The sequence below is a fragment of the Agelaius tricolor genome, unplaced genomic scaffold, assembly GCF_023055355.1.
Source record: "Agelaius tricolor isolate 1412-34295 unplaced genomic scaffold, bAgeTri1.0.p SCAF_24, whole genome shotgun sequence".
In the NCBI taxonomy this organism is placed as follows: Eukaryota; Metazoa; Chordata; class Aves; order Passeriformes; family Icteridae; genus Agelaius; species Agelaius tricolor.
In genome coordinates this window covers 10134707-10161732 of record NW_027269284.1, presented here as the reverse complement: position 1 = coordinate 10161732, position 27026 = coordinate 10134707, and the positions used below count along the sequence as shown (strand labels likewise).

At 38.4% G+C, this 27026-nt stretch overlaps 1 protein-coding gene across 14 annotated transcripts in view; it reads right to left on the bottom strand.

Annotated features, from left to right (window-relative positions):
• Window positions 1–27026, bottom strand: part of CUNH4orf50 (chromosome unknown C4orf50 homolog) — an 85978-nt gene that overhangs the window by 49882 nt on the left and 9070 nt on the right. For 5 of the 14 annotated variants that reach the window (XM_071447230.1, XM_071447237.1, XM_071447227.1 and 2 more), the window contains 10 exons: window positions 24568–24682; window positions 23690–23814; window positions 21101–23320; window positions 20258–20359; window positions 18322–18468; window positions 13783–13959; window positions 11575–11631; window positions 10997–11176; window positions 2266–2508; window positions 754–1159 (listed from right to left, as the gene is read on the bottom strand). In XM_071447230.1, coding sequence (XP_071303331.1) covers window positions 1103–1159; window positions 2266–2508; window positions 10997–11176; window positions 11575–11631; window positions 13783–13959; window positions 18322–18468; window positions 20258–20359; window positions 21101–23320; window positions 23690–23814; window positions 24568–24682 — 3423 coding nt within the window. In that variant the 3' untranslated portion in view covers window positions 754–1102. Of the gene's footprint in view, window positions 1–753; window positions 1160–2265; window positions 2509–10996; window positions 11177–11574; window positions 11632–13782; window positions 13960–18321; window positions 18469–19021; window positions 19094–19113; window positions 19582–20257; window positions 20360–21100; window positions 23321–23689; window positions 23815–24567; window positions 24683–27026 lie in introns of those variants that run through there. The other 9 variants (XM_071447232.1, XM_071447229.1, XM_071447234.1 and 6 more) reach the window with 8 other exon arrangements.

The window sequence follows — 27026 nt, the reverse complement described above, 5'->3', positions numbered from 1 at the left end:
GCACTCCATACACTTCTCCCTGCGGCAGGGGTCTGGCAGCACAGGGTGCAGCCTGCATTGTGCATCCTCTAAACTCACATATTTCTGTGCCCACAATGCACATGCAGTACCCTAAAGAAGGTGGTTGACAGGTCCAGTAAAGGTACTCAAGCTGTAATTTTTTACTTAAAAGCAGCAATCGAAGGATGCTATTTTACATATACTAGCTCCTACAGCAATACACTGAATGTCCTGCTCTAGTTGGGCCTATAAAAAGAAAAAGGAAATATTTTTTAAAAATATCCCAATAGTAATGAAACACAGCAAATCTACCCCCTAATTTTTGTAAAATTAATTTCTAGGAAGTCCACGACACTACATTTCCTGAAATTCCAAAGGAAACAGTCACACAAGGGAGATGTTCTTTCAGAACTTGCCACTGCACACTGAATAAATAGGTAATACAAAAAAGCAAAAGTGATTTAATAGATTTGTTTCACAATTTCAGTTAAAAGAAAATCAAATTACCAACAAAAGGTGAAAAGAAAATGGGGAGGTGGCCTGGCTCATGAAAAATCCATGTATTTCAGTGATCTAAAATTTTCTATGAAATTTTGATCATAAAAACTATCACAGCTCTTTTCCACATAAATTTTCCAGTCATCTCAAAGTACTTGCTTGGCCATGCTAAGTAGTAAAATATCTATGATTTAAAAAAAAAAAAAAAAAGTACTTTTTTATCAATGGGAAAAATCCCATTGCTAAGATGTTTACCTTGTTTTATTTCTGCAGGTTTTATTCTTTCCCATGCAGCTGATTTCTCCCCACAGGATATCGACCTTTATTACTTGCTGACAACACGTCTGGCAAATCGCTTTCTGCTGCGGTAGCTGAGGTTGAGCCATCTGTTTTTTCTCTAGAGAGCCATGCCTTATTCATAATGGCATTTTTGTGTTTCATTCCCTGGGCAATAGCACCTGCAGGCTGGTTTCCTATTATCTGACCCCAGAATTGATCATCGTGTTCCGATCCCGCCCCTCCGCGGCCCAGAGCCCGGCACGGTCCAGGGGCACCGCAGCATCCTTCATCCCTGGCAGCAGAGCCCAGGGGGCTCCCCCAGGGATCAGGGCAGGCTGGGACCAGCCCATGGGTCTGAGCTGGAGAGGACAGCTGGAGGTATCTGAGGAGGGAAGGAGAACAGAAAACCTGGATGTCCCAATGTGTTGCTGTATGCTTTTATGGTAACAGGATGCTCTATGCACTGGGGCTGATTTCAGCTGTGGCCTCCCTATAATTGTACAAGAGGCCCATGTCCTCTTTCATTGGGATTTAATTAAAATCCATATGATTTATATAAAAAAATAATCTCTGAGTTCACAAAGATCAATCAAAGAGCTACTTGCATTCTTCTGTTCATAATGGTTTTCTTTCATGGCCATATTTTTATTGGTCTTTTTTCTGTGTGAGTGGGAGAGAGAAAAAGACCAGGAAACTTGATTTGAACTATTATATATATCCCTCTGTTATATCAGGATAACATATTATCCAAATTCTGAGTCACCATTTCATTGCATAATGAATTACTTAACTAAAAGGAAATCTCAGCATCTTACATGTTCTTTTCATTAATACCAAAAGCAAAAATGATGCTTTTAATTGTTTCATTGCATTTATTTTAATCTGAGATTATAAAGGAAATTCACTAGAGTATTATTTTTACCTACTCTACCTAACTGGCCCCAGTAATTGCATATTTGACTTTTGTTCCCATACAAGTATGGGGAGGTTATGTTGTCTGGGAGAGGCTGAAATCTCTTGCGTGTTTAGTTTAGCAGCAGACTGTCACAAATGCAATTGCAATTGATCAGCTCTGTTCTTAACAGGATTCCTGCAGTTAATGGAAATTACTATAAAGAGCTTCAGGGCATAGGAATAATTGGATCACTAAAAAAAAAAAAATAAAAAAGAATTGGAGGGGAAAAAAGGTAGGACAAGATCAACGTAACAACTTTTTTTAAAACATCCAACAATTTGCAAAGATTATCTTACCATAGAGAAAGGTACACCATGATGAAATCAAAATCTTTTAATTATTTTTGTAAGCCCCAAGCCCCTCTTAAACAATAGGAAAGAAAATGTATAATGAAAAACATTAAACAGTTTGTCAGCTTGTGTAAACTAAAAATCAACCCTGCATCTCTGGAAGGAATCATTCAAACATTTGTATCTTCTGCCAAGAATAAGAGATTTCACTGAACTAAAACCAGTGAGAAAACTTTTACTGACCTGGCAGTTTTTGGGGTGGTTTTCTCTCAGCTCTCCATGCAAGGCTGTGATCCTCTCTGGGCTGGTTACTCCAATAGAAGAGCCAGCACACAGGTTTGGGGTGAGGGGAGAACTGTGGGGGCCACCCATCCCTGGCTGAGAGTCACCAGATGCTGACCCAATCCTCCTGTTCCCTTTGGCACCTGCCACACGATCCTCTGGCTGTCCCTTAGCCTGTGAAACATCTGTGGAGGAAGGCAGCATCTGCAAGAGAAAATAGCATTTTAACAAATTCAAGATAGATTAAGCTTTCCAATGCTGCTCATTTTGGTTTAGTGGAAGCCATTTGGATGAGTTGTCTGAAAGAAATATTCACAGAAATTAACTGTAAATAAACTACATTTAGCAAAATAAGGGAATAGATAATACCAATTGTTTCAGATGTGGAGCATTCCTCCACCTCTCAAATAAAGAATCCTATATTCAACAAGTCATCCTCAAAACAAAACAAAAAAGATCTCTAAGGTTTAACTACAGCTGAAAATTTGCCTTGGGCTATTAAGAAAACTTACATTAAAACTAGAAAAAAAATCCTAATTTTAAAAATTATCTCAGTTCTCTTGAAGAATCTAAAAATTTCTAACAGGATTCTTTTACAAACATATTTTCTCACTCCACACTGCACAACTAATTCAGGTTTGTCTACCTATGAATGTTCAAAAAAGTTAAGCATAACAGACTCCAAAAGTGTGTTAGTTCGACTGCACGAACTCTTATCCAGACCCTCCTATTCAAAACAAAAAAATATTAATTCAGTTGATCTTATTTCACATCTAAACCAACTTTAACATCAGAGCAAACTATCCTTTTAGAATATCTTCACTGATTGCAGACAAATTTAAGAGAGCAATGGCAGTTTAAATATGCACATTTTTAGAACAGTTGCAAGCAGATCTCCCTGAATACCAATGACTACTACAAGGCAGTAGCATTTTATCATTCAAAGCCAAATTTATTATACCTACCATATGACTGTTGCATTGTTTCTTGAGATTGCAAGCCTTGTCATTTCAGCCTTTCCGTTTTTGAAGATTAATTTATTTATTTCTAAAATTAATTCACCTCATTATGCATTAGCATCTCATTGCCATTAGGCCTCTTGCAAAAGCTCCAGAAATGCAGATACAAATATATGCCAGGTCAGGAAGAATTACTTAAAAGAAAACCCATTTTACTTAAAATAATATACTGTTTGTGCTCTGTGCATCTTTACTGAGTCTTAGCTACATCACTTGTGTCCATTAAAAAAATGAAAAATCAAAGGACTCTGAAATGCAATAGCAGTGTAAGATTGCTCTGAAATGGCCCAACAGAAAGATGAACATTTATTGACAAGCTCCTGCATCTAAATATAGTTCTATTGTGACATAAAGAAGAACACATGGTGGTTTTGTTGTTGCCATTTCACCTCCTGTTCTTGGCTCCCCACCATGAGCAAAGGGAACCAGTTCTGATGAATTGTGGCCATTGGTCCCCTTAAAGTACCCAACACAAGCGTGTGTGGCCAGCTGAGACACTGCCCAGGAGCAGCTTCCACCTGGATCCTTGATTTCAGGCTGAAGAAGGCCAGGGAACAAGGCAGGCACATCCAGGAAAGGAAGGAACACTCACATTGGTCAGTTTGGGGCACAGAATTTAGATTGCTGCTCTTCCCTAAAAGGTTTGCCTTCTCTATGCTGATCACAGAGGGGGCCTGTGATACCACCTGGATATTGCATTTATTTAGGCAAGGTGGCATGAATACCCAAACATGTCCTAGCAGGCACAGATCAGCTGGAAAGTGAAAGCTTCACGTTTGGATGTTCCCCTCTAAACACAGGAGCCCAAGGCAGCTCCAGAAGTCCTTGGTTTCTTTCAACCAAGGTTACAAGTGCAGTATCTCTCCCCATCGTTCACAAAAAATGCCAGCTGGCTTAAAGCAATGAAAGGTCAGTCCTGAAATGTTTTGAGGCATGAAGATATCAGATCTAAAAATATTTGATGGGAATTTCCTCACTACAGGAAGCACAGTTAGAGGCATTTGTGGTGATGGATGAGAGTGAGCAGGAGCAGAGCAAGTTCTGGAGCTCAGTGACCCATGCAAAGGCAAATCTCTGTCCTGCTCATTGGCAGGGGAGCTGGTAAAGCTGCCAGAAAAAAACACACCACCAAATCAAAGCTGTGACACTGGCACAAGTCATTTCTAGAAGAATAACCTTCTTGCAGGGTCATTCCTTTCCTTCAATTTTTTATCCCACAAACCCTTTTGCCTCTTGGAATTAGCAAATTCTTCTGCAGCCAAAGTAGTGACACTCAGCAGAAAGCATGGTTAATGCAAACCCCAGTGAGTGAAGATGCTACTACCCTGACAAAGATTTCACAGTATAGTCTGCACTATATTGGAAAATTGGTATGATTCTCAAAAGACTCATCTCTGGTGTGTCATAAGACTGGCACTAAAGATTACGTCTCCTATAGCACTAAGGATGCAGCTAAGCAGAAATTCTGTGTTTTGTCTCAATGCCCAGACATTAACTTGTTCTTTTTCAGGTTGTTTTTTTTAATTATTATTATTAATTTTACTATATTTATTCTATTTTTCTATTCTTTTTTTGCTTTACTCTCAATTTTCCACAAATTATCCCACCTAGGAAGAAATGAAAATATTTGACCAAACTGAGATATTTGACCAAACTGAGAAGAGTGTAAACTTGCATAATGCCATGTTCTAGAAGGATTGCTATTGAAACAAAAACACATCAGCTTCCCCCAACACTACAGAAAAATAAGACAGTGGTGTCAGAGAGAAGATGAAAATGTTTTCATTTATCTGCATATTTTAATTGTACATTTTATGACAATCTAAATTCTGTCATTTATCAAAAATAAAGGAAGGTTAGTTTTTAAAACTTTTTTTTTTTTTAGTCATGACTATTCCTGTACTAGCATGTGCTGCTCTAGAGAAATGCATGCTGTTGCCCATGAACTGCAGCAAAAATCACTGTTAAAATATCTGTATTATGCATTCAGGAAAAAGATCTAAATCTTGTCAGCTAAACCAAATTTTACTTTCAAAGGGCATTAACCTTGAGTAAGAACCTTCTCCTCAGCCAGCAAAAATTCTTGAGATCCCCTCTATCCAAACAACCATTTACATAATTATTGAACAGCTTCATCAGTTATTTCACTGCAAAGGCCAGGTTGCCACTAACTTTTTAAATCTGTATTTTGTGTCTCTCAGTATTTTTAATAATTTCTCTAAAGGTCAAAAATAACATATCTCTCAGCAATGGAGTTCACCCTTCTTTAAAAAAATTACTAAATAACTAATTCCACTTCTTCATCCACTTGCAATTCCAGTGATTCAATGCATGTTTTTTGTAATATCAGGTAAAAACAAACAAACCTCTTCCTGCAAGGAAACCTTTGTCTTGAAAGATTCCTTGCTCTTGATCAGCCTTGTCCCAAAAAGACTGAAAGCCCAAAGTTAAATTCTTTCTCCCTTCTGAGGGTGGGACTCATCAAACCAAAGGTTATCTACCCCTGGCCCCCTTGACAGCCACTGGAGCCCAACTTCCACAGCTCTTCCCACCTTATCCCAGAATCCCAGGATGGGTCAGGCTGGAAGGGACCACACTGGGTCATCTGCTCCACCCTCCCTGCTCAAGCAGGGCCATCCCAGAGCACATGGCACAGGATTGTGTCCAGATGGTTCTTAAATATCTCCAGTGAGGGAGACTCCACTCCCTCTCTGGGCAGCCTGTCAGTGCTCAGTCATCTGCACTTACCTAAAGCAGGTACATAAAATGGGCAGGATAATTCCTTGGAAGGATGTTCTTCTCTGCTTTAACTATGAAAATAAATAGATAAACTACCACAGATGACTGTCAGAAGTACAGACATCATATAGGAAATGTATCTTACCCTCAGTGCCAGAAAAGCCTTTGACCTTAACAGCCACACACAAACCACTTTAAGGAAAACATCAGAGAATTTTATTTCAGGCCTATTATCTTCAAATACAGTTCACTGGAAACTTGCAAAGTAATGAGTAGAAATACAAACCAATAAACAAACAAAAAGCATTGCTCTATCAAAACATATCTCAGAAGAAATCCCTTGACAGAAAGAAGAATTAAGCTATGCTGCTCTGCACATTTAATCCCTATTCTGTAAAACAATTCACTGCACTGGACACATTCCTTGCCCAGAGCTTTCCATCCATAAGGTTTAAGATGACTGCATGAAAAGCATTAAAAAGCACTACCATTTATCCCTACATCCCTTGCACAAATTCCCTTTCAGCTCCAAGAAATGAGGGCAAACAGCCACAATGGTTTCAGATGGAAAGAATATATAAAACATATCATCAGGTCAAAGTGTCCCAGCACAAGAGAAATTGGATGAGCAGCATTTTCCATTACAGACATCCAGACAGAGGCAGTTTGCTCAATCATTTGAAGGGAAGAATTAAACATACTCCTTTTTCTCCACACCTAGCCCAAAAGAGAGAGAAAAGGCCCAAAATATTGCACAACTGTACTGGCTGGGCTGAGTCCATGGGAAAGGGGAGCCAAGCTCACTTGCTCCTCTGTGTGGTTCTCTGATCCATCAAAAGCAGCATGGACACTGCCTCATGCTCAAGCCAGCCAGGCTCGGTTAATCCTGGCCCTTAAACTGCAAGTAGACACCTAAACTCAGGAAAAAATCAAGCCTCCTCTTTTACATGTCCTATTACTCATCTGGAACATCTCCTCTTGCTTCCCACTTTTACCATCCCAAGTAAAGCAGCTGTTGCAAAGCCAAGTCCTTTTTTGTTAGTGGTTTTGTGAACATGAATTTCCAAGATCAGTTGATGGATGCTGTCCTGTGCTCTTTTCACTGGGAAAGGCAGAAAAACAATAACTGTTAATAATGTCCACGAATTAATTCTGCAAAGGCAAGGAAAGGAGGATGAGGCCAAGGTCCTTCCAATTAAAAAAAAAATCAGCATTGAAAAGGAGGTGATTAAAATGGGACATGACAAAAGGCCAAACGTGAACACACATTTTGTGTCTGACATTGGGGATGTGACTCCCAGCCAGGGCACTGTGCCCAGTGCCTCGTGTACCCGCTGGAGGCAGCCCTTGTCCCAGCAATGTGTCCTCTTCAGCCACGTGCTTTTTGTTTTCCAGACACAAAACAAGACAAGGTTGTAAAATATTCCTATTGCCAAAATTTATTATCGCTCCACTCCAATGGGCTGCAATGGTTTCTCAAGTCTTTTAAAAAGAGAACATATCACAAAGCCTTAGAAATTAACTTCTTCATGCCTCCAAAAATTTCAAGTTCATATTAGACATACATTGTCATTTCAATCCCTGCCCAAAAGATGACTTTTTTTTAAAACTGAGAGTCTGCATTTATTCACTGTCCTGCACAGAATTTTTGCTTTCACCAAAGTGACATAGGTGGTGGATGAAAAAGAATTGAAATAAAACCCCTTCTGTGCAATCATATATGTTTATTATGATAAAAACCAGCTAAAATTAAATTAAATTATACTTAATTGTTCAATTAAAGTTAATTACAAAGTAAGTGCTTCATGGTGTACAGTTTTATCATGAGGAAAAGTAATTCAAAACCTAGTCCTCTTTACAGGGACTTATTAAGATAAGGAAAACTGTCTTTTATGAACATAATACTCTAGCATATATCTGACCTCACTGAAGAGTGCACTGCTGGAACAAAATTATGAGATACTACATGATTCAAGCAAATTTTATTTTTCACTCACAAACATTTGAATGTAACACTGGGCTGTGAAAATAATCAAGAATGACAAGCCTCAAAATGTATGCAGCTCTGCTGAACTGAACTGATGGAAGCCTTGAGTTAGTCAGCAAAATAAAGCCACAGGGACAACAGGGATTTATCATGTCTGAGAGCAGAGCCTTGAATGCTGAAAGTGAAGTCTGAAGAGAAGCTCCAAAGACAGTGGGTTTTGCATAACACCATCTTTGTGGTTTAGTATTTTAATTGGGATGAAAATTAGGGAGAAAATACTGTCAAATAGAAGGAAATGACCTGATTGTGTCCCAAATAAGCAAAGAAGTAGAGTTTGCTTTGGTCTGTTAGCAAACTCTTGGTGGTGCCCATAAATGCCCCACCAAAGCTGGGCCATCCCAGTACCCAGCTGAAGCAGCTCTATCCCCTTTACTTGTAATTTCATGCACAGATCAACAAGCAAAAAAAGAAAAAAAAAAGAGTTCTTAATAGACCTATGAACTAAATTTTTCTCTGACAACATGACTCAAAGTTTTTTACTGAACTACAAAAGGTCAGGCACTGAATGAGTACAGAGTCCTCTTTCCCTTCAAAAGGCTCTGCATCAGTTCTTCATTCATCACTGCAAACTTTGAGCTGAAATTCATCAGTAAATCATGGCACAGAGGTTTGCTGCCAATGTGTGACAGGGTTCCACTTGTTACTGGGTCCAGTAATGAATAAAGCCAATTGCAAATCTTTAATTTAAGAGGGAAAATAAAAGAAAAAAAACCCAAAAAACAACAATCCACAAGGTTTTATATAGTAGAATTCTAATGTTATGGATGCTGTAGGAGTGAAAAACTGAGGGGAAGGAAGAAATGAACTTTCAAAGGAATTTTATGTAAGGGGATGTTTGGTATAGCTCTGGAATCTTAAATGTGAAGTCCAGGGAGAATAAGAGTTGAAAGCAAGAAATAAAATATCCAAGATGAAAAGTTAGTTCACTAAAACATATGTCCACAGTATAAAATCTTTTAAACCAAAGGAATGTATCACATGAATATGAAAAAGTCTCTCTATTTTTTTTAATTGTAATCATCATTAAATTAGTAGTAGTGAAACTTGGACATTTTTTCATTGAAGTGTCTTCCATTGGAAACCTGATGCATAGAAATATACATTTTTCATGAGAACATGCAACTCTTCCTTGATAGGAAAGTTTCCCCCTGTCATATGTGGAAGGATTTATCACAGACCAGAAGAGCCCTCAGCTCAGTGTGAAGACACCCAGCAAGAGCCAGTGTGTTCTTTGCATGATAAAAACCCCAGGCTTGAATCCTATTTGTGTCTGAGCCTAAGTGAGACCTGTGGCCACTACAGTGCCAGACACCATGGAATGGGCTTATGCTACACCTAGTATGAGCAGCTAAATATCTGTCAAAGCAGGGGATTTAATGTGGGGCTCTATGCTGCAGATAAGTTCACTGGCTATCAGAATATATATTTAATTTCATTCTCTCTTGTTGAACCTGCTAAGTTTTGTGATAATTGAACATTTAGGGAGACAGTGTGAGTGTGACCAGTATTTTGATATTTATTGTGTTGGCAAGCTTTATTAATGCTCATCTATCACAGCAGTGTCTGAGAAAAGCCTGAAGGCAGGGGAGCACTATCTCCCTTCTGACAGATGAGTTCCATGAAACATTCCTGTGCAGTGGGAGCTTGGGTGAGGCACTGCTGGACCCTCACTTGAGGTACTCAAGGAGACACAGCCAGACACAGAGTCCTGTCCCATCCTGCAACCAGCAATCAACCCACCTTTTCCTTAACATGCAGTTAAATTGTTTTGCCAAAAAACGAGTATGACTGAGTGATAGCTTGCAACACTTAGTAACACTGTAAGAATAAGCACTATCAACATGATACAGAATACCACTCAGTGTGTAAAAATGCAAAATCATCAGAAAAATAAGCCTGTGGATGTACTATACTATGTAACCATTTTGAGCATCTTCTGCTGGTGAAAATGTCAAGTGTCATTAAGATAAATTATTTTTAAATATTCATTTTGCAGTGCATTGTGTCAGCTGAAGTACAGTATATAGTATGAACTAATATTCTGTATTCTGTTGTGACAAGCACACAATATTATACAAATGTGTAACACACAGTATTTCCTCCCCCTACCCCACTTTTAACCAAATAAATTCTACTCAAGTGTAGTTGACACAAAGTCTACCAAATATTGTTTGGATACTTTTACAGGCTTAAAAAAAAAAAAAAAAAAACCAAAAAACAAGAAACAGAAATCAAAAGGAAAAAGAACTTGCTGATGGACACTGAAGTACTGCAAGGGAATTCCTGTTTCTTCAGGTAGCCATATTGAGATTCCTGTCCTTAAGAAAGTCTTCAAGTAGGTGTAACTCCAAACTTAGGAAGTTTATTCCCAGCATCCAAGATATTAATGACAATATTGAATATAACCAGGTGTGAAACAGACTGCTTCCCACTTTTGCCTTGCCAGAGAAACATAAGTGACTAACTCCCTTTTGAATACAAATGCCCACTGAGTTAAGTCTTAAAATATTCACTGCTGATCTTTTTTTCCCCTGACTTCTTCAGAAATCTGAAACAATGCATTGTGCAGGAAAGAAATGCAAAATTCATATTTAAAATGAAATTGGGTAATATGTGCTGCATTATCCATCAAATACCTAGTCAAAATACCAGGGGAGTGTTTCTTGCATGGAACATTGATGCACTTTGCTTTAAGCTCCTGAAATTTAGACCCTGCCTTCAACAACAATAAAATGGCCAACTCCATGATTTGTCTGAAGCAATACTTAAATTAAGCAATGAAATATATTTTATAATTGCACATTAAGTCTCTCTAAACACTTTTAAAACCACCACTTAATTCAGTAGTGTACACACGAGGATCCTACAATGAACTAGGAGCACGTACTTGATTACACATTGGTGTAAAAGCAGCCATGTACTCTGCCAGGGTCATGTCATTCACCAGGCTCTTCATCTCTTCATCAAATGCAGAGTTAATAAATCCTTGCCTGTGGAATTCATCATGCATCCTCGTAATGAAGCTGTTCCTTTCCTGGCACTTTTGGGTGAGGCAAGCCAGCTTAGCCTGTGTGGCATGAACACACAAACATCCCATGGTTCTGTCATTTCACTCCCTTCTGAGACTGCAAGATTACATTACTGATCTGTAATTCCACATTTTGGCCCAAAGCTACAGACTGTATTCCTAGATCTCTACATTATTAGATGCCTCCGCACCTTCAAGAGCAGCATATATGCACAGATAAACTGGAAAGAGATGTTCCCTTTCTGTGTGCAAGGTCCCCCTTTTGAGAGGCTGAAAGTCACCACCTTGCAATGATGTCAGGGAGCCCCTGCCTGGGGTGAAGGCAGCAGCACCCAGAAAATCAGGGACAGCTGCAGAGGAAGGCACAGGCACAGAGCCTGTAAGCAAAGGGATACCCCTGTGCAGGTCCTGAATCAGGGTTCAGGGAAACACACTACCTTCAGAGGAGCTAATGTCAACTTCACTTCAGATTTCCTCTTCTGCAGCTCTTTCTCCTGAAAGGTTGAAAAACATCCTGCATCAATTTATTCAAGAATCACTTTGAAATATTCCAGCATTTTTTGGGTATTTTAGACCTGGCTCTGAGGTGTACACTTTGCATATCTGTGTGACCCTGTACCACAAACAGGATGAATCAGTGTAAGGCACTAGCTGCACACAGATAGGCTATGGCACACAAACACTGCCCTACATTAGCATTAGTCTTAAAAATTATCAAAGGCTTTTGGATGTTCTTAGATGGAGCCTGAGATCAGTGAGGTTATTTAATCAAAGCAGCATCACAGTAAAGACTTGGTATCCTTCATTATGCACTCAGGTTCATATTTACTCTGTGAATCTCCCAAAACATTCATTGGAGGAAAATTTTCCCTTTCCTTATCAATATTTTACTGTAAAATCAGAGAAAAGAGGAGGGATTTTCTGCATGTATATTCTACTCTGGAAAGGAAACATCAACAGTCTTTGACATAGCTGATACATGTCCTCTATTAGGAGGTGAAGCAGGGTGGGCCAGATTACTTAGTCTGTACTTTATGATTAAAATCTACTGATGGTAACCCTCCTTTCTGATTACAGAGAAAAAAACCCAGCATCTTGCCACATAAAATCCATTACCACTATGAATCAATACAGTATTTTTGACAGTAAAGTACAGATTCCTTTGAATTTATCTTGCCTGATAATTTATATTTCCATAAAGTTTACAGTAATTATCTTATATTCATCATTAAAAAACCCTCCTTTATGAGAAATCAGGTATGCTGAAAAAGGTCACATTGTCCTCAGCTAATAGATTGTGGGCTTGGGAGGAATCAGAGCAGGCAGGACAGGGGAAACATGTATTTACATTGCACTGGGGAAACAAACAAAGAGCTGGCAATAGGTCCCTGCACTGGAGACTTTCAACTCTTGATGAGGCAGGGAGCAACACATCTTGCTGATGCAAGAGAACAACTAAGATTTGTCCATTTATATGGACAGCACATCTCACCCTTTACTCACCTACCACCTGATGTGACACTACAGAACAGTTTCATTTTACCAGCACTGTTCTTCTAAGAGATATCCCCCAACCCATGCCTGGAGAAGCCACTAACCCTCTTTACAGGACTGGTTTAGAGCAAGCCACAGCACAGGATGAGGCTAGGAAAAACAAAACAAAACTACTACCACCAAACAAACAGACAAACAACAACAAAACAGAAACCAAAATTGTAGCAAGATGGGTTTACTGTGGAGAAAGTAGAATGAAACCTGTTCCCAGTAGGGAGAAGACAATAATCTCTTGTATGTCAGAGTAGAAGCTATGAAGAACAAAGAGCACTATTGAAAACATTCCATTTAGTAGCTGTTTCAGAGCCTGGTGGGCCATTCCAGTTTGGCTCACATTGTGACTATTATCCTGTTCCAAAATATAGTCCCAATAGGAAACAAAATCTAAGGGAAAGCAGTCCTAGGAGGAATTTGTTTCCACCCAAGAGTTCAGTAGCTGTAGCCACACTCACAGCAGCAGTTTTGCTGTCACACTGTAAGGCAGCAGCTTTGCAAATCTTGATGTACCTGCTCTGGTTTGCCAGGTGAAAAATAATGCACAAGTGTATAAACTGCTTGTGGCAGTGCATTTGTGCATACATGGGGGTTCTCATCAGAATAACTATGACAAAAATCCAAACCACACACCTGTCTGAAAATGTCTAACTGAAACTCTTCATGTGTAACCCCAGCAGGTGAACCAAAGAAGTTAGGAAAAGTCTATCAAAATTAGCTTGGAGTTTCATAATCTGATATAGTGGAAAAAGAGGGTTGTGAATCTTAAAAAATCCTGACAATTTAAGCCAAGGAGATTCTCTGTAAAGAATTTCAGCACCACTGTGCTTGCATTACACTATGGGGATTAATTAGAGCAGAGACTGAATTTTCATGATCATCTATCATTTTTCCATAACATGGATCACTCAGGCAGTTTACATCTTTTCCCTATTTTTCTGAAGTTAGGAGTACTTGTATATATGCCTGGAAACCATTTAACTATCCTCAGATTCATTCCCAGGAAAGAAGTCTATTTTACTTCTCCCCTTTGAAAAGAGAGATGTAGAATCTGACATCTAAGCTCACATTTAAGCACAAAGAGAACAATTTTATACCTTTTCACATAGCTGAGCCTGAAGGAGTTCCACTTCATTCTGCAAGCCATGAAACTGATTTTGTAATGCAGCCTGGTCCCTGAGCTGGGCTTTCAAGGTCAACACTTGCTGCTCTAATCTCTTACTGGCTATTTTATTCACCTCTTTTTCCTGGGCATCCTTCAATGTGTACACAGGCTAGAGAGAAAATATACAGATTTTCAATTTAGGTGTATAAAACAACAAAAATATTCTTAATCATGTCTTTGACCACAAAACTTCTCAATCGATATAACTACTTACCTTGTACATCAAAAAGAAGCAATGTTAGCAAATGCATGATCCCAAAACTTCATTAATATATTAACACTTATATTTTGCACTAATCTTAAACTCTTTATATGTAAAGAGTACTTGACTTGTGTGAGAAGAGGTATAGAAATGGATTCCTACAACATTTCTTCAAAGTAAATATATTTATTGTAATGATTTAATAAATGGGGAAACTGGGCAAAGACAGATGAAGTGACCAATCTGTGGTCACATAGTGAGTAACAAAAAATCTCAGATGTTCCCAGTCTCCTGCTTCAACAAGAAGTAATATGTCCCTTGTTTTTCTACATATATTTATGTCAGAGAGATAATTCCCCTCTCCCAAATATTTATTTGTTCTGGAAGATTATTAATAAACTAATCAGATCTTAAGTAAAAATTTCTAAAAATAAAATTTGTTACATTAAATGTAATAATCATGATACAGAGCAAGTGGAAAGAGAAGCTTCTGAATTTAACTCCTCCTCCCCACTCTTCAATTTATTTTCTCCCCAATTTCATGCACATAGATTGAAAGGAGTAGTGAGAGCTTTAGATTGATGGTCAGCATCATAAGGTCAGCTCCTACAAGTGACACTGCCTGATGAAACATATAGATTTAGAATGAGGCAAATCTGAAGGAGAAGGAAGTATCCTGAAAAACACTTAGGCTATTATATTAAAAATAAAATTGAGTTGATTCACACAGCTGGTCAAGATTTCTGATTATCTAAGTATCAGTATGTAAGGAATATATACTATATATGTATATATTTATATATATATACTGTGGTAAAACTGTATAACTTTCTGGCAAAACAGAATGATGATTTGATTTTAATGGTTACAACCATTGCTACAACTGAGAGAGAAGTTCATACTCAGCCCTGATGCACAACACCACAGTAAATATTTCCCAGCCTTTCTGGCTTTGACACCCTTGCCTACAACACACTGAAGGCACCATTCCACAGGGAACAGCAACCTGAGCTGATGGATCACATTACTCTGCCTGCAGCCCATCACTGCAACACAGATTAAAGCAGAAATATGTCACTGTCACAGTGCTCCTCCTCCTGAAACCAGTCCTCTGTGCACAGCACTGGAGCAGCTTGGATGCTTTGTACCAAACTTTTTGGCTCCCTCTTGTGTCAAGAGAACAATAGGAACAGCTGGACACACCTCCATGGATTAGACCAGGGCTGCAGGGATGAAAGGCCAAGGATGAGCCCATGACATGGTATTTCCTTTATCTTCTCTCCCACACAAAAAGTATGTTAAAACCAAATGGGAAACACTCCCTAACTGAAGATGCTTTATGGAAAAAGAGATGGGGAAATAAAACAACTGTGTGAAGGTTGGAGACAGAGAGAAGTTCCCTCTTTCCTTTTGCATTTGGCTGAACCACCAGCAGTTTTCTGTAGCTCCAACACACAAATGAGGCATATAAGATTTATGATGAGCACTCTGTCAGATGTCCCAGTTTGCAGTGACCATAGGTTATGTAGTCAAGCTCTAGAAGGATGAAGGACCCAGCAGCTGGGACTGGGAAATAACCAAAGGGTAACTAAGCCTAAAACATGGCATTTAACACACTGCATTCTTGTAAAACCTGGCAAGATCACTACTTTTTGAAGCTGGTACCTAAACATTAAAAAGAAAAACAGTATCTTCCTCTTCTCATGTGAACTGTGCTTGTCTGAAAACTCAGTGAGAAAATGAGAAGGAATATGACCTTTTTTGCTACAGGCCTTTTTTGCAGACAGTCATCAGGAGTTCACTGGAGAAGCCTTGTGCCTTATTTATCGTGTGCATACCATGCAAAATTCTTCTATGAATTTTTAAAGCTGCAAGTATTACCCTGCCCCCTTCCTGCTCACCCCCATATTTCTCTTAAATTCAATCACAGCACCACCTCAACATCCCAGAAAACCCACCCAAATGCTTCTAGGCTAAAGCATATTTCACCTGTCAGCAACTTCACTGAAATAGAGTCCTAGCAGTAAGCTTCAAAGATATGATCTTAGCTCTCTTTTACTTGCAATGAATAATATCATGACAGCCTTATGGAGTCTCAGGTGACAACTAGGATCCCTGGGAGCAGGGCCTAGAGAACATAACAGATGCAAAAAGTTCTACAAGACACACTCAAAACACAGCATATTTCAAGCACTTTGGGTTCTAGGCTCAGAGTGCTCACATCTTCACTTCTTTCAAGCATTGCAGCAAGAGGTGTTCCAGAAAAATGAGGTTTAGAACAGGAAAAAGCATAAATTACTGTGATTTACTGTGCAAGGGATTATTAGTAACTTTGAGTAACGAAAAAGAGTTTTGGTCAAGGGTGGAAAGTAACTGAAAACAAAAACTGGGTCACCATTCAACAAAACTGCCCTCAGGAGTAACATGATGCTAGAAAAGTAGATCATGATCTTTTTTGTGACAAAAAGTTGTTGGTTTTTTTTTTATTTAATCTAGAAAAACTTATGTTTTAAGACCTCACACAAACCCACTACTAACAGCTTGGTGTATATTAAGAAGTTTATTTTAAAGGTGAATTATTGAAATAAAGTTGACCTTTCTTAAGGTATACTACTCTATTTTCTATTCGACTACTTGCTAAATTGTGCCAACAAAATAAATATTATTTGGTTAAAACATAATGGTCTTGAGTTATGCAGATAATTAGCTCTGCCATCAAACAGTGCAACTGAAGGATAAACCCAGTTCTATGAAGTACATGGACTGCCTCTTTGACCCTGGAATGAGACACCTGTATTCCAGAATTTGACACTAAGCCTACAAGAAGTCAGACCTAAACCACACCACAGTATTGCACAAATCTATCCTACTGACCAATAAACACTAATTTGAAAACATAGGTTGTTGGAGGGATTTAAAAGTGGCAGGGTTTTATAGAGAAAGGCTGACCTGCTCTTTTTCCAGTATAAAAAATATTCTGTCAAGGCCTGTGAATTTTATTTCCATGTGAGTCATAATTAACATCTTACTTCACTGACCAACACAATAAATACTAATTTCCCCAGACTGTCCCTAAACAAAGGATTAAAGATCCATTTCCCAAAAATGCACCCAAAATCTTATCTGCTAGCTTAAACAAAACACGTGACACATTTATTTTTATTTTCAAACAATTTGGGCATTTCTTCTTGCTTGAAATAGATTCTATTGTATTAGGATGCTACATGCCGATACATCAGAATGATGGAAAATATTTTAAAATTTTCATTTAAAAGTCTGAATTCAGCTGTCTAAACACCAGCCCATAGTGCCATGTAGGGTGTACAAGCTAATATGAAATAACTGCCTAGGACTTCCTGGCTACGTACACCTAGGATGCCCTAAGGCCTTTAACTGGGATAAACAGTGACATTTAGGCAACTGAACTGGCCTCAGAATCCTTATATTTTCCAGAATTTGTTTCTATTTTCTGCTAAAGCCATATTTATCCAACCTGTTCAAAACAAATCTGCAAATATTTGCAGCTTGCTACAAATGTTCTTTTCCACCTAATAGAAATTGCATATTACTTCTTTGCAGCTCACTAGTTAAGGAGGGCAAAAATAATTACAGGGTTAGCTGAAAAGTCTTTATAAAAGCTGCTTCCAGAAGATTATTCAGTAATTAAAAATCTTTCCATAGAACACTTTATTTTGGTGGAAAAACTAAACCTGTATTAAGACAGAGAACCACCTGAAAATTACAAAAAGTTAAATTTATGGCAAACCCATAATTTCTGTGATATAAACACATTCCAGTGAGATAGAAAGATTTCCTGGATTTTGGAGACACATATCTGGGCCACATGCCTCCATTAAAGACTTTGACATTAATCCACACCATCTGTCCAGAGTGTCATTTTGCCTGCCCAAATCCAGCAATCAGGGCTTCAAGGCCTGAAATCAGGGCAGAAAGGCCAAATACTGGAAACACTGCAGATTCCTCCAAGACCTTTCATTTAGGCCACCTGAAAATGACTTTGGCTAAAGAGAGCAGAACAAGAGCCCTCCTAAACAAAAAAGTGAGGTGTTCACATTGCCCATGCAGAGCCCAGAACCTGGACTACTCTGCAGACAGATGGTCAACCTTGCACAACATCTGCTCTCTTTTAAGTTTCCAGTGCCTGGAGAGGCTCTTTAAATCTATTCCCAATACCAATAATGGGTATTTCTGCAGCCAGAGCCCTCCTCCCAAGGACCATGCTTTTCTCCATGCCATTTACATACATACCATTAATTTGCAGTGCTGCTTTCCCTGCATTTTGTCCCCAACTTCTTGTTTAAGCTGGTCTAATTCTGAGAGAGCCTGCATCAAACGAGTTTTGGTTTCTTCATACCTTGTTTCAGCAAAACCAAGCTCTCTGTACCACTTCTGAGCCTAACAGGAAGAACAAAAATTCCTCAGTATAATCAGTCCAGCAGTGGGATCCTTTCTCAATTCCAGCTTACAGCCATGGATTTGAGGCTGCTCTCTACATCATAGCTTTTGAATTGTTATAAATTGATTAAAATAAATGAAGTTATACAATACACTACAATGTTATCATAAGATATTAATGCAACTCTAGAAGTATGCCCTATAGAATATCTCACTAGAGCTATGCCAAAAAATATTATTTAAATTTATTTCTAAACATGAAGCTACCATGAATATTATGAATAAAGTTTAAAAAAGCTGTGATGTATGCACACATGATTTCAGAGATTACATCTTTGAAAGCCCTCAGAGCAAAGTAAAAGCAAATTTTTTATTAGCTGGGCAGGGGGAAAAGGTTTTCTTGAGGAACATGCCCTGGTTTCAACTGGGACAGAGTTAATTTTCTCCTTAGTAGCTGGCACAATGCAGTGTTTAATTCAGTATAAGAATCAAAACAAAAATATAAAAAATGAAGAATGCAAAGAAGGGGAAAGAAAGCCCTCCATATACTTACCTTTAATTTTTTTCTAGGCTGCCTTCATTCCACTTACACACATTAACTGTAGTTTTGAAAACAAAAGTAAACCTAAACCAAAACCCACAAAGAAGCCCCTCAATAGCTCAGCTGGTTGCCTGACAGCAAGTTCTTTCCTTTGTATGATATATCATTTTTTCTCCCTTCTGGAAGCAAAGGTTTCACATTATTTTAAGTAAACTGAGGAAAGTATTTTAACACACAACTTCCTTATAACACACAAAAGGATTAGAATGACCCAAGTTAATCAGATTTTACAAAAGAAACAAAAATAAAACTGTCTCTTTATGTTCAAAATAAAAGGTCAGAAGTCCTTGTCTAACCATCCAACATCATCTAAATCCATCCCTTCATTCCAGTTGCCTCACTTGAAAGCTGGGAAGTCTCATAAAGCAGCTGTCAAAGGACAATAAATTCATACAACCACCACAAAAACACCATTGCAATTTTTCTTTTACATACTCAACACACCTGCTGCTGCCAATGGTTTGTCCACAGGGCATGTGAGTGATGCCTGTTACAACCCCATAAATATATTCCTGCCACAAAAACAAAACATTCTGCTTAGATGTGGCTGGAGTGGAGATTGACTAATAAAATATAGCAATGTGAACATCTGGTGCATTTGGAAAGGCACAACACTGAAAGCTTCCTTGGATGGTGTCTAAAGTGCAGATTTACCCCACACAGGCACAGAGCTACCCCTCCACACTGGGAAGTCTCTGAGAAGGGGTTGCTGGACTTGGTGTTGGCTGCTCAGCTGTGGGAGAAGGGGCAGCACGCCTGGCGATGCCTCTGCGTACAGCAAACCCCTGACAGGGATCTGGCTCCTCTCTCAAAAACTGCTCTCAATCCAGCTTTGCAGCAACCCTCAGTGCTTCCACTGCCTTCTCCTTCTCCTCATTCCCAGTGGTGTGGAGGGAAGCAGCTGCCCAGAGATGCCAGAGTGGGCAGGTTGTTGTGTGTGCCCCTATCAGGGCACCAGCCTCTGGCACAGTGTGCTGCAGGAATGCAGCTTCACTTGATGTTCTGGCCAACCAAGAGTGACTATGACATTCATCACTCAAAGATCAGAGGAACATTTAGGTTCTCTAGATCAGAGACTTCCTGTTTTGTGAAAGTGCTAGAGCCTGGCAGAAAGAAGACAGACATGAAACAAAACACAAGAAAAAAAACAAATTTGGTCCTCAGAAGTACATCAGAGTAGAAGCTTACCTCTTTTTTAGATTTTTCTAATTCCTTTTGCTGTATTTTTAGTTGCTCTTCCACCTTTCTGACCTGCTCTTTCATCATACTGTAGCTTTCAAACATGCTGCCCTGAGTAGACAAAAAGACATGATGACTCCTCTCACCTGTACAAAACGGCACCCAGTCTTTCATAGAACAATAGGTGGTTTCCTCTTAAACTACTACAAAAAATTGCATAAAATCAAGGAATTACATATAAATATTTCCCTGTTGACTATTCTCAAGTGAAGTAGTAATTCTGCATTTATAATTACATAGTAACATCCACAGAAATTCACTGTGGGGTAAGATACATGGCTACAGAGGAAAAACATGGATAAGAAATCCACCACAACTAAAGATCCTGTCTTTAGAGATATGCTGCATATACATCAAAACAATAAAAAAAAGTAGACCAAATAAAAAAATAAATTATCATGTGCACACTTTTCACCAAAACATGATATTTTCACCATTATAAAAAGTTACCTTCTGTTAGGAGAACTTGTAGTAGAATAAAAGCTTCTTGTAAAAGCTTTTACTCTTGCAATAGCATAAATAATTTTTTTAAAAGCCTGAACAATGCAGTCTTTTAAGTACTATTTTTAACTTTGTAGCTTGGTGTATCACTTTAACATTCTCAAATACAACATTCCAAAAACAACCCCTCTCTGGCATTTTGCCTTCTATTTCGAAGTTAACTTTAGCACCTCAGCTCATGTTAGAGGCTACAGTTTCCTCCATCACTCAGATTTGCCCTCCAATTGACATTTGTATCTCCCTTTCTTTAGAAGATCTTGCTCAATAACATTCCTTACTGTTATTATTTACCTTTTGCCCAGAATAATCTGAAGGATCTACAGCCAGAACTCCCTGTTCTTCAGTTTGTGTTACACTACATGCTGTTTCAACTTTCTTTGGCTTAAGACCAGGTTGTTGACTTTCTTCTTTTAGTTTTACGATATTTTTGTTTGTTCCTATACTTTCCTCTTTTCTCAGCTTTTCATAGGTGAAACCCAAAGAAGACATTAACTCTTTTAAATTTTTATTTTCTAAAATAAAGTTTGTATTTGCTTTCTGAAGTTCATCAAGCCGTTCTGAAGTTTCTTGCTTGATCCTGTCTATCTTTCTTTGCAGTACATGTTTTTCCTCCTGTAAGTCAGAAATGGTTTGATAACAGCTAGTTTTGCAGTCTTGGAGTTCTGAAACTAAGGTCCTGTATTTGTCTTGCTCACACTTTATCTCTGCCAAATGTGCCAACAAAGTTTCTTTTTCGCCTTCTGAAAGAGCTATTCTTTGTAAATTTCTCTTTCTCTCTTGCATTAATTCATTATATTTTGCTACACAGTTCTCCTTGTCTTGTAATAATTTAACCATTTCTTTGAAGCACCTGCTTCTTTCTTCTTTCAGGTCAGAAAGCAGCTGGAAGTACCTCATTTTCCTTCCATTCAGGGATAGAGCACTCCCATGAAGTCTATTTGGTGCAATTGTCCATGAGTCTTTTTCAGAATTCCTATTTTTCTCTTCAACATATGAGAGATTGTTGGAAAAAGTTGCAACTAAAAATGTTCCTGGGGTCATGGTGCTTTCTCCTGTGAGGTTATCATAACACCCATCTGCAACTTCTTTCTCATTAAGTAAGTTTTGGAATGAAACAACGTTAGCTTCATCTGCTGCTAAAACATATTGAAAATATGCATCCATCTCCTCTTCCAGGGCACACATCATCTGAGCATATTTGTCATTCTCCTGTTGTAATATGCTGACTTTTTTGGCGTAATTCTCATTCTCTTGCATCAGCAGAAATATCCTCTGAGAACACGCAGCCACTGCTTTTTCCAGTACAGATATTCTCACATTACATTCATTTCCAGCTTCCCAGGTTGATAGAGGACAGAAACACTTATAAAAACTTTTCCTTGGCTGGAATAGTTTGCTTATGCACACAGGCCTCTCTTGCAGAGGAAACAGCAATTTAAGTGGATATCTCTCTTCATCTGATGAAAAAAAGTTCTGAGAGTATTCATGTTGCACATTTTTAGCAGCTATTTTTTGACACGAGAAGTCCTTATTTGGTTCATGGAGTTTCAAGGTCTGATCTTTCCTTTTTTTCAGGCTGATATTGCTGGAGGGGCTTGTTTGGTGAGTTGGTTTCTGAGTCTGCTTTCCTTTCGCTTCCATTTCAATTATGTCTTCTCCATTACATCCTCTATTCATATCAGGGATGCAGTTTTCTGAAGTCTTTTCTTCTTTCTCCATTCGTTCAGGACTCCCTCCAAAACACTTTTTAAAGGCTTTGGAATCAACAGGTAAACTTTGGGCACCCTGCATGCTATGGAGACTCTCTCTGGCTACCACTCCTGGCTTCCCACGACTGAATAATTCAGTTTTGTAGGAAACTTTAGAACTTTCCTCAAGATCACAGGTCACCTGTTGTTGTTGGGCTTCATCATTCTGTATTTCCTCTCTTTCAGCTCTCCCTGTAAAGATTTTTTGGTGATACTTTTCATCATCCACCTCTTTATCCAGACATTTTTTTTCACTTGCACTTCCTGGCAGAATTTGCTTGTTTCCCCAATGTTTTTCCATGTTGCATTCTTCTAGAGATGTTGTGAAAATTTCAGCCACAGTGGAAGGCAACATTCCATGAAGAAATTCAGTAGCTCTGTCATAAAATCCTCCTTTTGCAACAATGCAAAGGCCATCAGACCAAAGATTAGTATTTGTCTCACAGAAACTCAAATTCCTCACTTTCTTCTCAGTGGTGAAAGCTGCTATGTTACATCTTCCAGGTTCAAACAAGGTCAGTTGGAGCTTCTTCCTCATTAAGATTTCAACCACAGAAGCAGGGAATGTCTTCACTGGTGGAGTTACAGTGTGTTCCTTCAAGAGACAAAAGGTTTCTTCATCTTTGGTTTCCTTACTTGTCTCATCACTGGGTAACTTCTCAGAACAAGGGGGAAGCAGTCCTGCTGCATGATGACTTGGGGTACACCTGAGCAAAGTGAAACTGTCCTCCAGAGTATTTGCCCTCCGTGGTCCGAGGGTGACCTAATGACAGCAAAAGAGAAATGTTTCAAGTTGAAAAATAATGCTACAGTATGTTACTAATCATAATTTGTTTTTTCCTTGATACTCAAAATACTTGATTACAGATCAATGAGGAAAAATATTTCCATACAAAGGGTTTTCAAATTATTTAAAGACTTGCAACAAGAGTAATGTTAGAAATTAGGTATGAGTAATACAACCATTGTCTTAGTGCACATCTGTATTCACCTTGTAAAGCATCTGTAGTAGCTATAATTTAAAGCTACTTTTATATTCACCTTTAAATACACCAACTCTTCATTTTCTCTCCAATTTCACATGCTCCCTGTGCACAAAGATAGCAAGAACAGCAGTTATTTTTCTTCTCACCTGCTCAGTCTCAGCTAGACCAGCAAATTTCAGAAAGCCACTGGAACTGCATTCCAAAACTGGTACAAGGTCTTCTGGTAGCTCCTCCATCTGCTTTAGTCCCTCACAGCTACAGGCTGGTGTTTCTGTTATGGTAAAGCACTGGTAAATGTAATGTCACTCCCAGATAGTTACCCAAAAAGCAAACCCAAAGCCATCAGAGCAGATGTTCTGAATAGAAAAATATTTTAGTGAAAGAATGCTTAAAATTGCCTTCTGTACCAGCAGCATACATCACCACTGATTCAGATACAAGCATGATGTTAGGCACGAAAATGAGCTTCATAAAAATCCCATAAATATCGAGGCCTAAACCAAGGTGTATTTGGGGTTCACGGTTTCCAGTTCCCAAAGCATTTAGAAATGGAAAATACATTTCATTACAGTGGGCAGGTAAAAACTTAGGGATTAAATTTACAGGTTAAAATTACTCAGTGCAGGTCTGCATTTACATACACTAAAATTTGCTATAAAAGTCTCATTAATTTATGTTGGAAGAATTTACCTGATATAATCTGCCAAGAAAAGAGCTTTCATGTTGTTTGGTCTGAAGAGCAAATCTGTCTGCTGCATGGCATTCCCAAATACTATACTTCATCCAGAACATACAAAGTACCCCCTCACCTCTGTAGTTTCTTGAAAGTTCTAGGATTTCTTGTGAAAGCTCATATCTGAATAGTGGTAAACAATTATCATTTCACCTTCCCCAGATACAGTTTACAGATTAGGAGGATTTTCAAAAGGTTTACACTTTTTAAGTCATACACATACCATGAATGAAATCATCTTCACTTTATTGGCACGGAAATGAAAGGAATAAGTCAGATTTCTTTGCATACCAGACTCTTTATCATGTAGCAGCACAACTGGAGTTTGAGTAGCTCTGCTTCTGAGTGAATCCAAGACTGCCCTCCATTTTGGATTCTGAACTTCATCCTGAATTAGATCTCCATTCTTAATGGGAAAGGGGTGGAGAAGGAAAAAACCCACAGGTTATATATATATACAGGTGTTTGTGATATGAAAAACAGGCAAATAAATTTCCTTTGCTATTTTACATTCAAAATACCCATTATTTCATTAGAACTGCTATTGTTTCATACAATTTTCTTATTTCAACATTTTCCAGTAAATAATTTTTTTTTAATAATTCACAACATTTCCAGCTGTAATCATAAACTTTCCTTTAGTTTTCCCTTCATACTTTACAAAGCATTAAGGAAGAAAATCTGAGTCACAAGCACATAATATATCAGATCACAGGTGAAACTGTGGCTAAATTATATGGTCATCAACAAAGATGAAAGAAAGTCCAATCAAGTAGGGAATAAGACTAATCGTTCAGTGCCCAGCTACAAAGACAATTGTTCCTAGGTTGGAAGAACTCCAAGTGGAATAACCATTCTGAACAAAATTTTGTTTTTCCATTGATAATTTAATTGCATATTTCATATTCTGTTCTTGACATTTATGTTGAGTCCCTGATTGAATTTGAAAATTTTGACACTTCCTGATGCAAAGCAGATATCCCTATTGCTTGACAACAGCAGGTCACATTTCACATGCACTGTGCTCATTTTCAGTAAGCAGAAGAATCAGATTTGACTGTCTCAACAAAAACACATCATTGAGACAGTAACCAAAACAGCTACACCACAGAAACCAAGACAACACAGGCACTTTTGTCTTCCTGCAGTGCTCTGCATCAAAAGCCAGAAGGAAATAAATCTGATCACTCTGCACTGAGCTGCAATTTTAAAATTACATATGCATGGAAAGGCAGTGACTTCCAAGTCTTCAGTTCCTAGTGAGTCAGAAAAGGCTGCTGATTTTCCACAGGACCACCAGTGAGAATAATTTTTATTTCAACCCAAGTCAGCTGCCTCATTGTTGTGCTCTATCAAAAGGTCTTGACTGGGAGGCACTTAAGTGGAAACCACAACACTTCCAAGATTTCTTCCCTTATTTTCTCAGTAATATCAACTAATAGAATAGTTTGGGTTGAAAGGTATCTTAAAGGTCATCTAGTTTCAACCACCCTGCCATGAGCAGGGACACCTTCCACCAGACCAGGTTGCTCATGCCCCATCCAGCCTGGTCTTGAACACTCCCAGGGGCAGGACATCCAAAACCTCTCTGTGCAACCTGTTTGAAATTAATGCCAATTCCCTGAAACACAATCATTCCTTTCCTGCACCTTTTAATTTATTTCTTTACAGATATCAACTCTTGATTTAAATGTGGGTACTGTGAAAAGAAAGTTACACAAAATGATGAATAAGACACAAGGCTCGGGTGGCAAAACATCACACTGAGAAATCAAGACCTCAGCTGTCATGTGGAAGCTGCAGAAAGATTCATTGCTTGGTTTTTTCATACTTTTCCCTCACCTTCAACAGACCCCCCTAATGCTCACATGTAGAAACTGATAAGCTCTCACAGAGCCACATGTAACAAGCTGCTTTTTTTTGGTGTATGTTCATTTCTCATTCAGGCATGTACTGCAACTGGAATACTGCAGACAGGATGCTGAGTTTGGAAATTCAAGTTTTCCACAAGATTTACTTGGAGACTACACTTCACCATGAGATGCAGTTCACCTCTTGTATTGCACACAATTTCTCATTCTTATAGCTGTTGATGGAGTATGATGAGATCAAATAGGATTTTTCTTGTAACTGTTTTGGCTTAAATACTACAAGATCGAGGTGCTGAGACTGAGAAATTCTATTTTAATACATGCTGGTAAAACTCCAGATAAGGGGGGAAAACCTTTTTCAGTTTTACAGAAAAAACACCAGATGTCTCCCTCCTCCTTTTATCATGGAAACTGATTTTTTTTCCCCTGCTATATCAAGTCATTTTCTACTAGAAAAATGCAAGTGTACTTGCAGTACCAAAATAGGAGGAAGAGACAATCAGAAATGCAGAAGGCACAGGATTTAATGCTGCTGATTCTATACACAGTATTTAAAGAACACTATCCACTCTGCAGCAGAGTAAAGTAAAATTAAGGCCTGTTCATTTATACCAAAGACTGGGTAACTGAGACTCTAGTCTCCTATGACACCAGAAATGTAAGTTAATACTTCAAAAATAAATGGTCAGAAAGCTTCTTGTAGAGGAAAAAATAGGCTTTTATTAGAGTACAAGATAGAAAGAAGACTTTTCTTCAAGACTGTTTCTTGAAGACTTCTGGATTGGTCTCAGGCAATTATTCAGTTGTGTATCTTGCTTTCCCATCTTTAAATAGCTCTTTTTTTTTCTCCTTTTCTCAATTTTATCAAACCAATAGTAA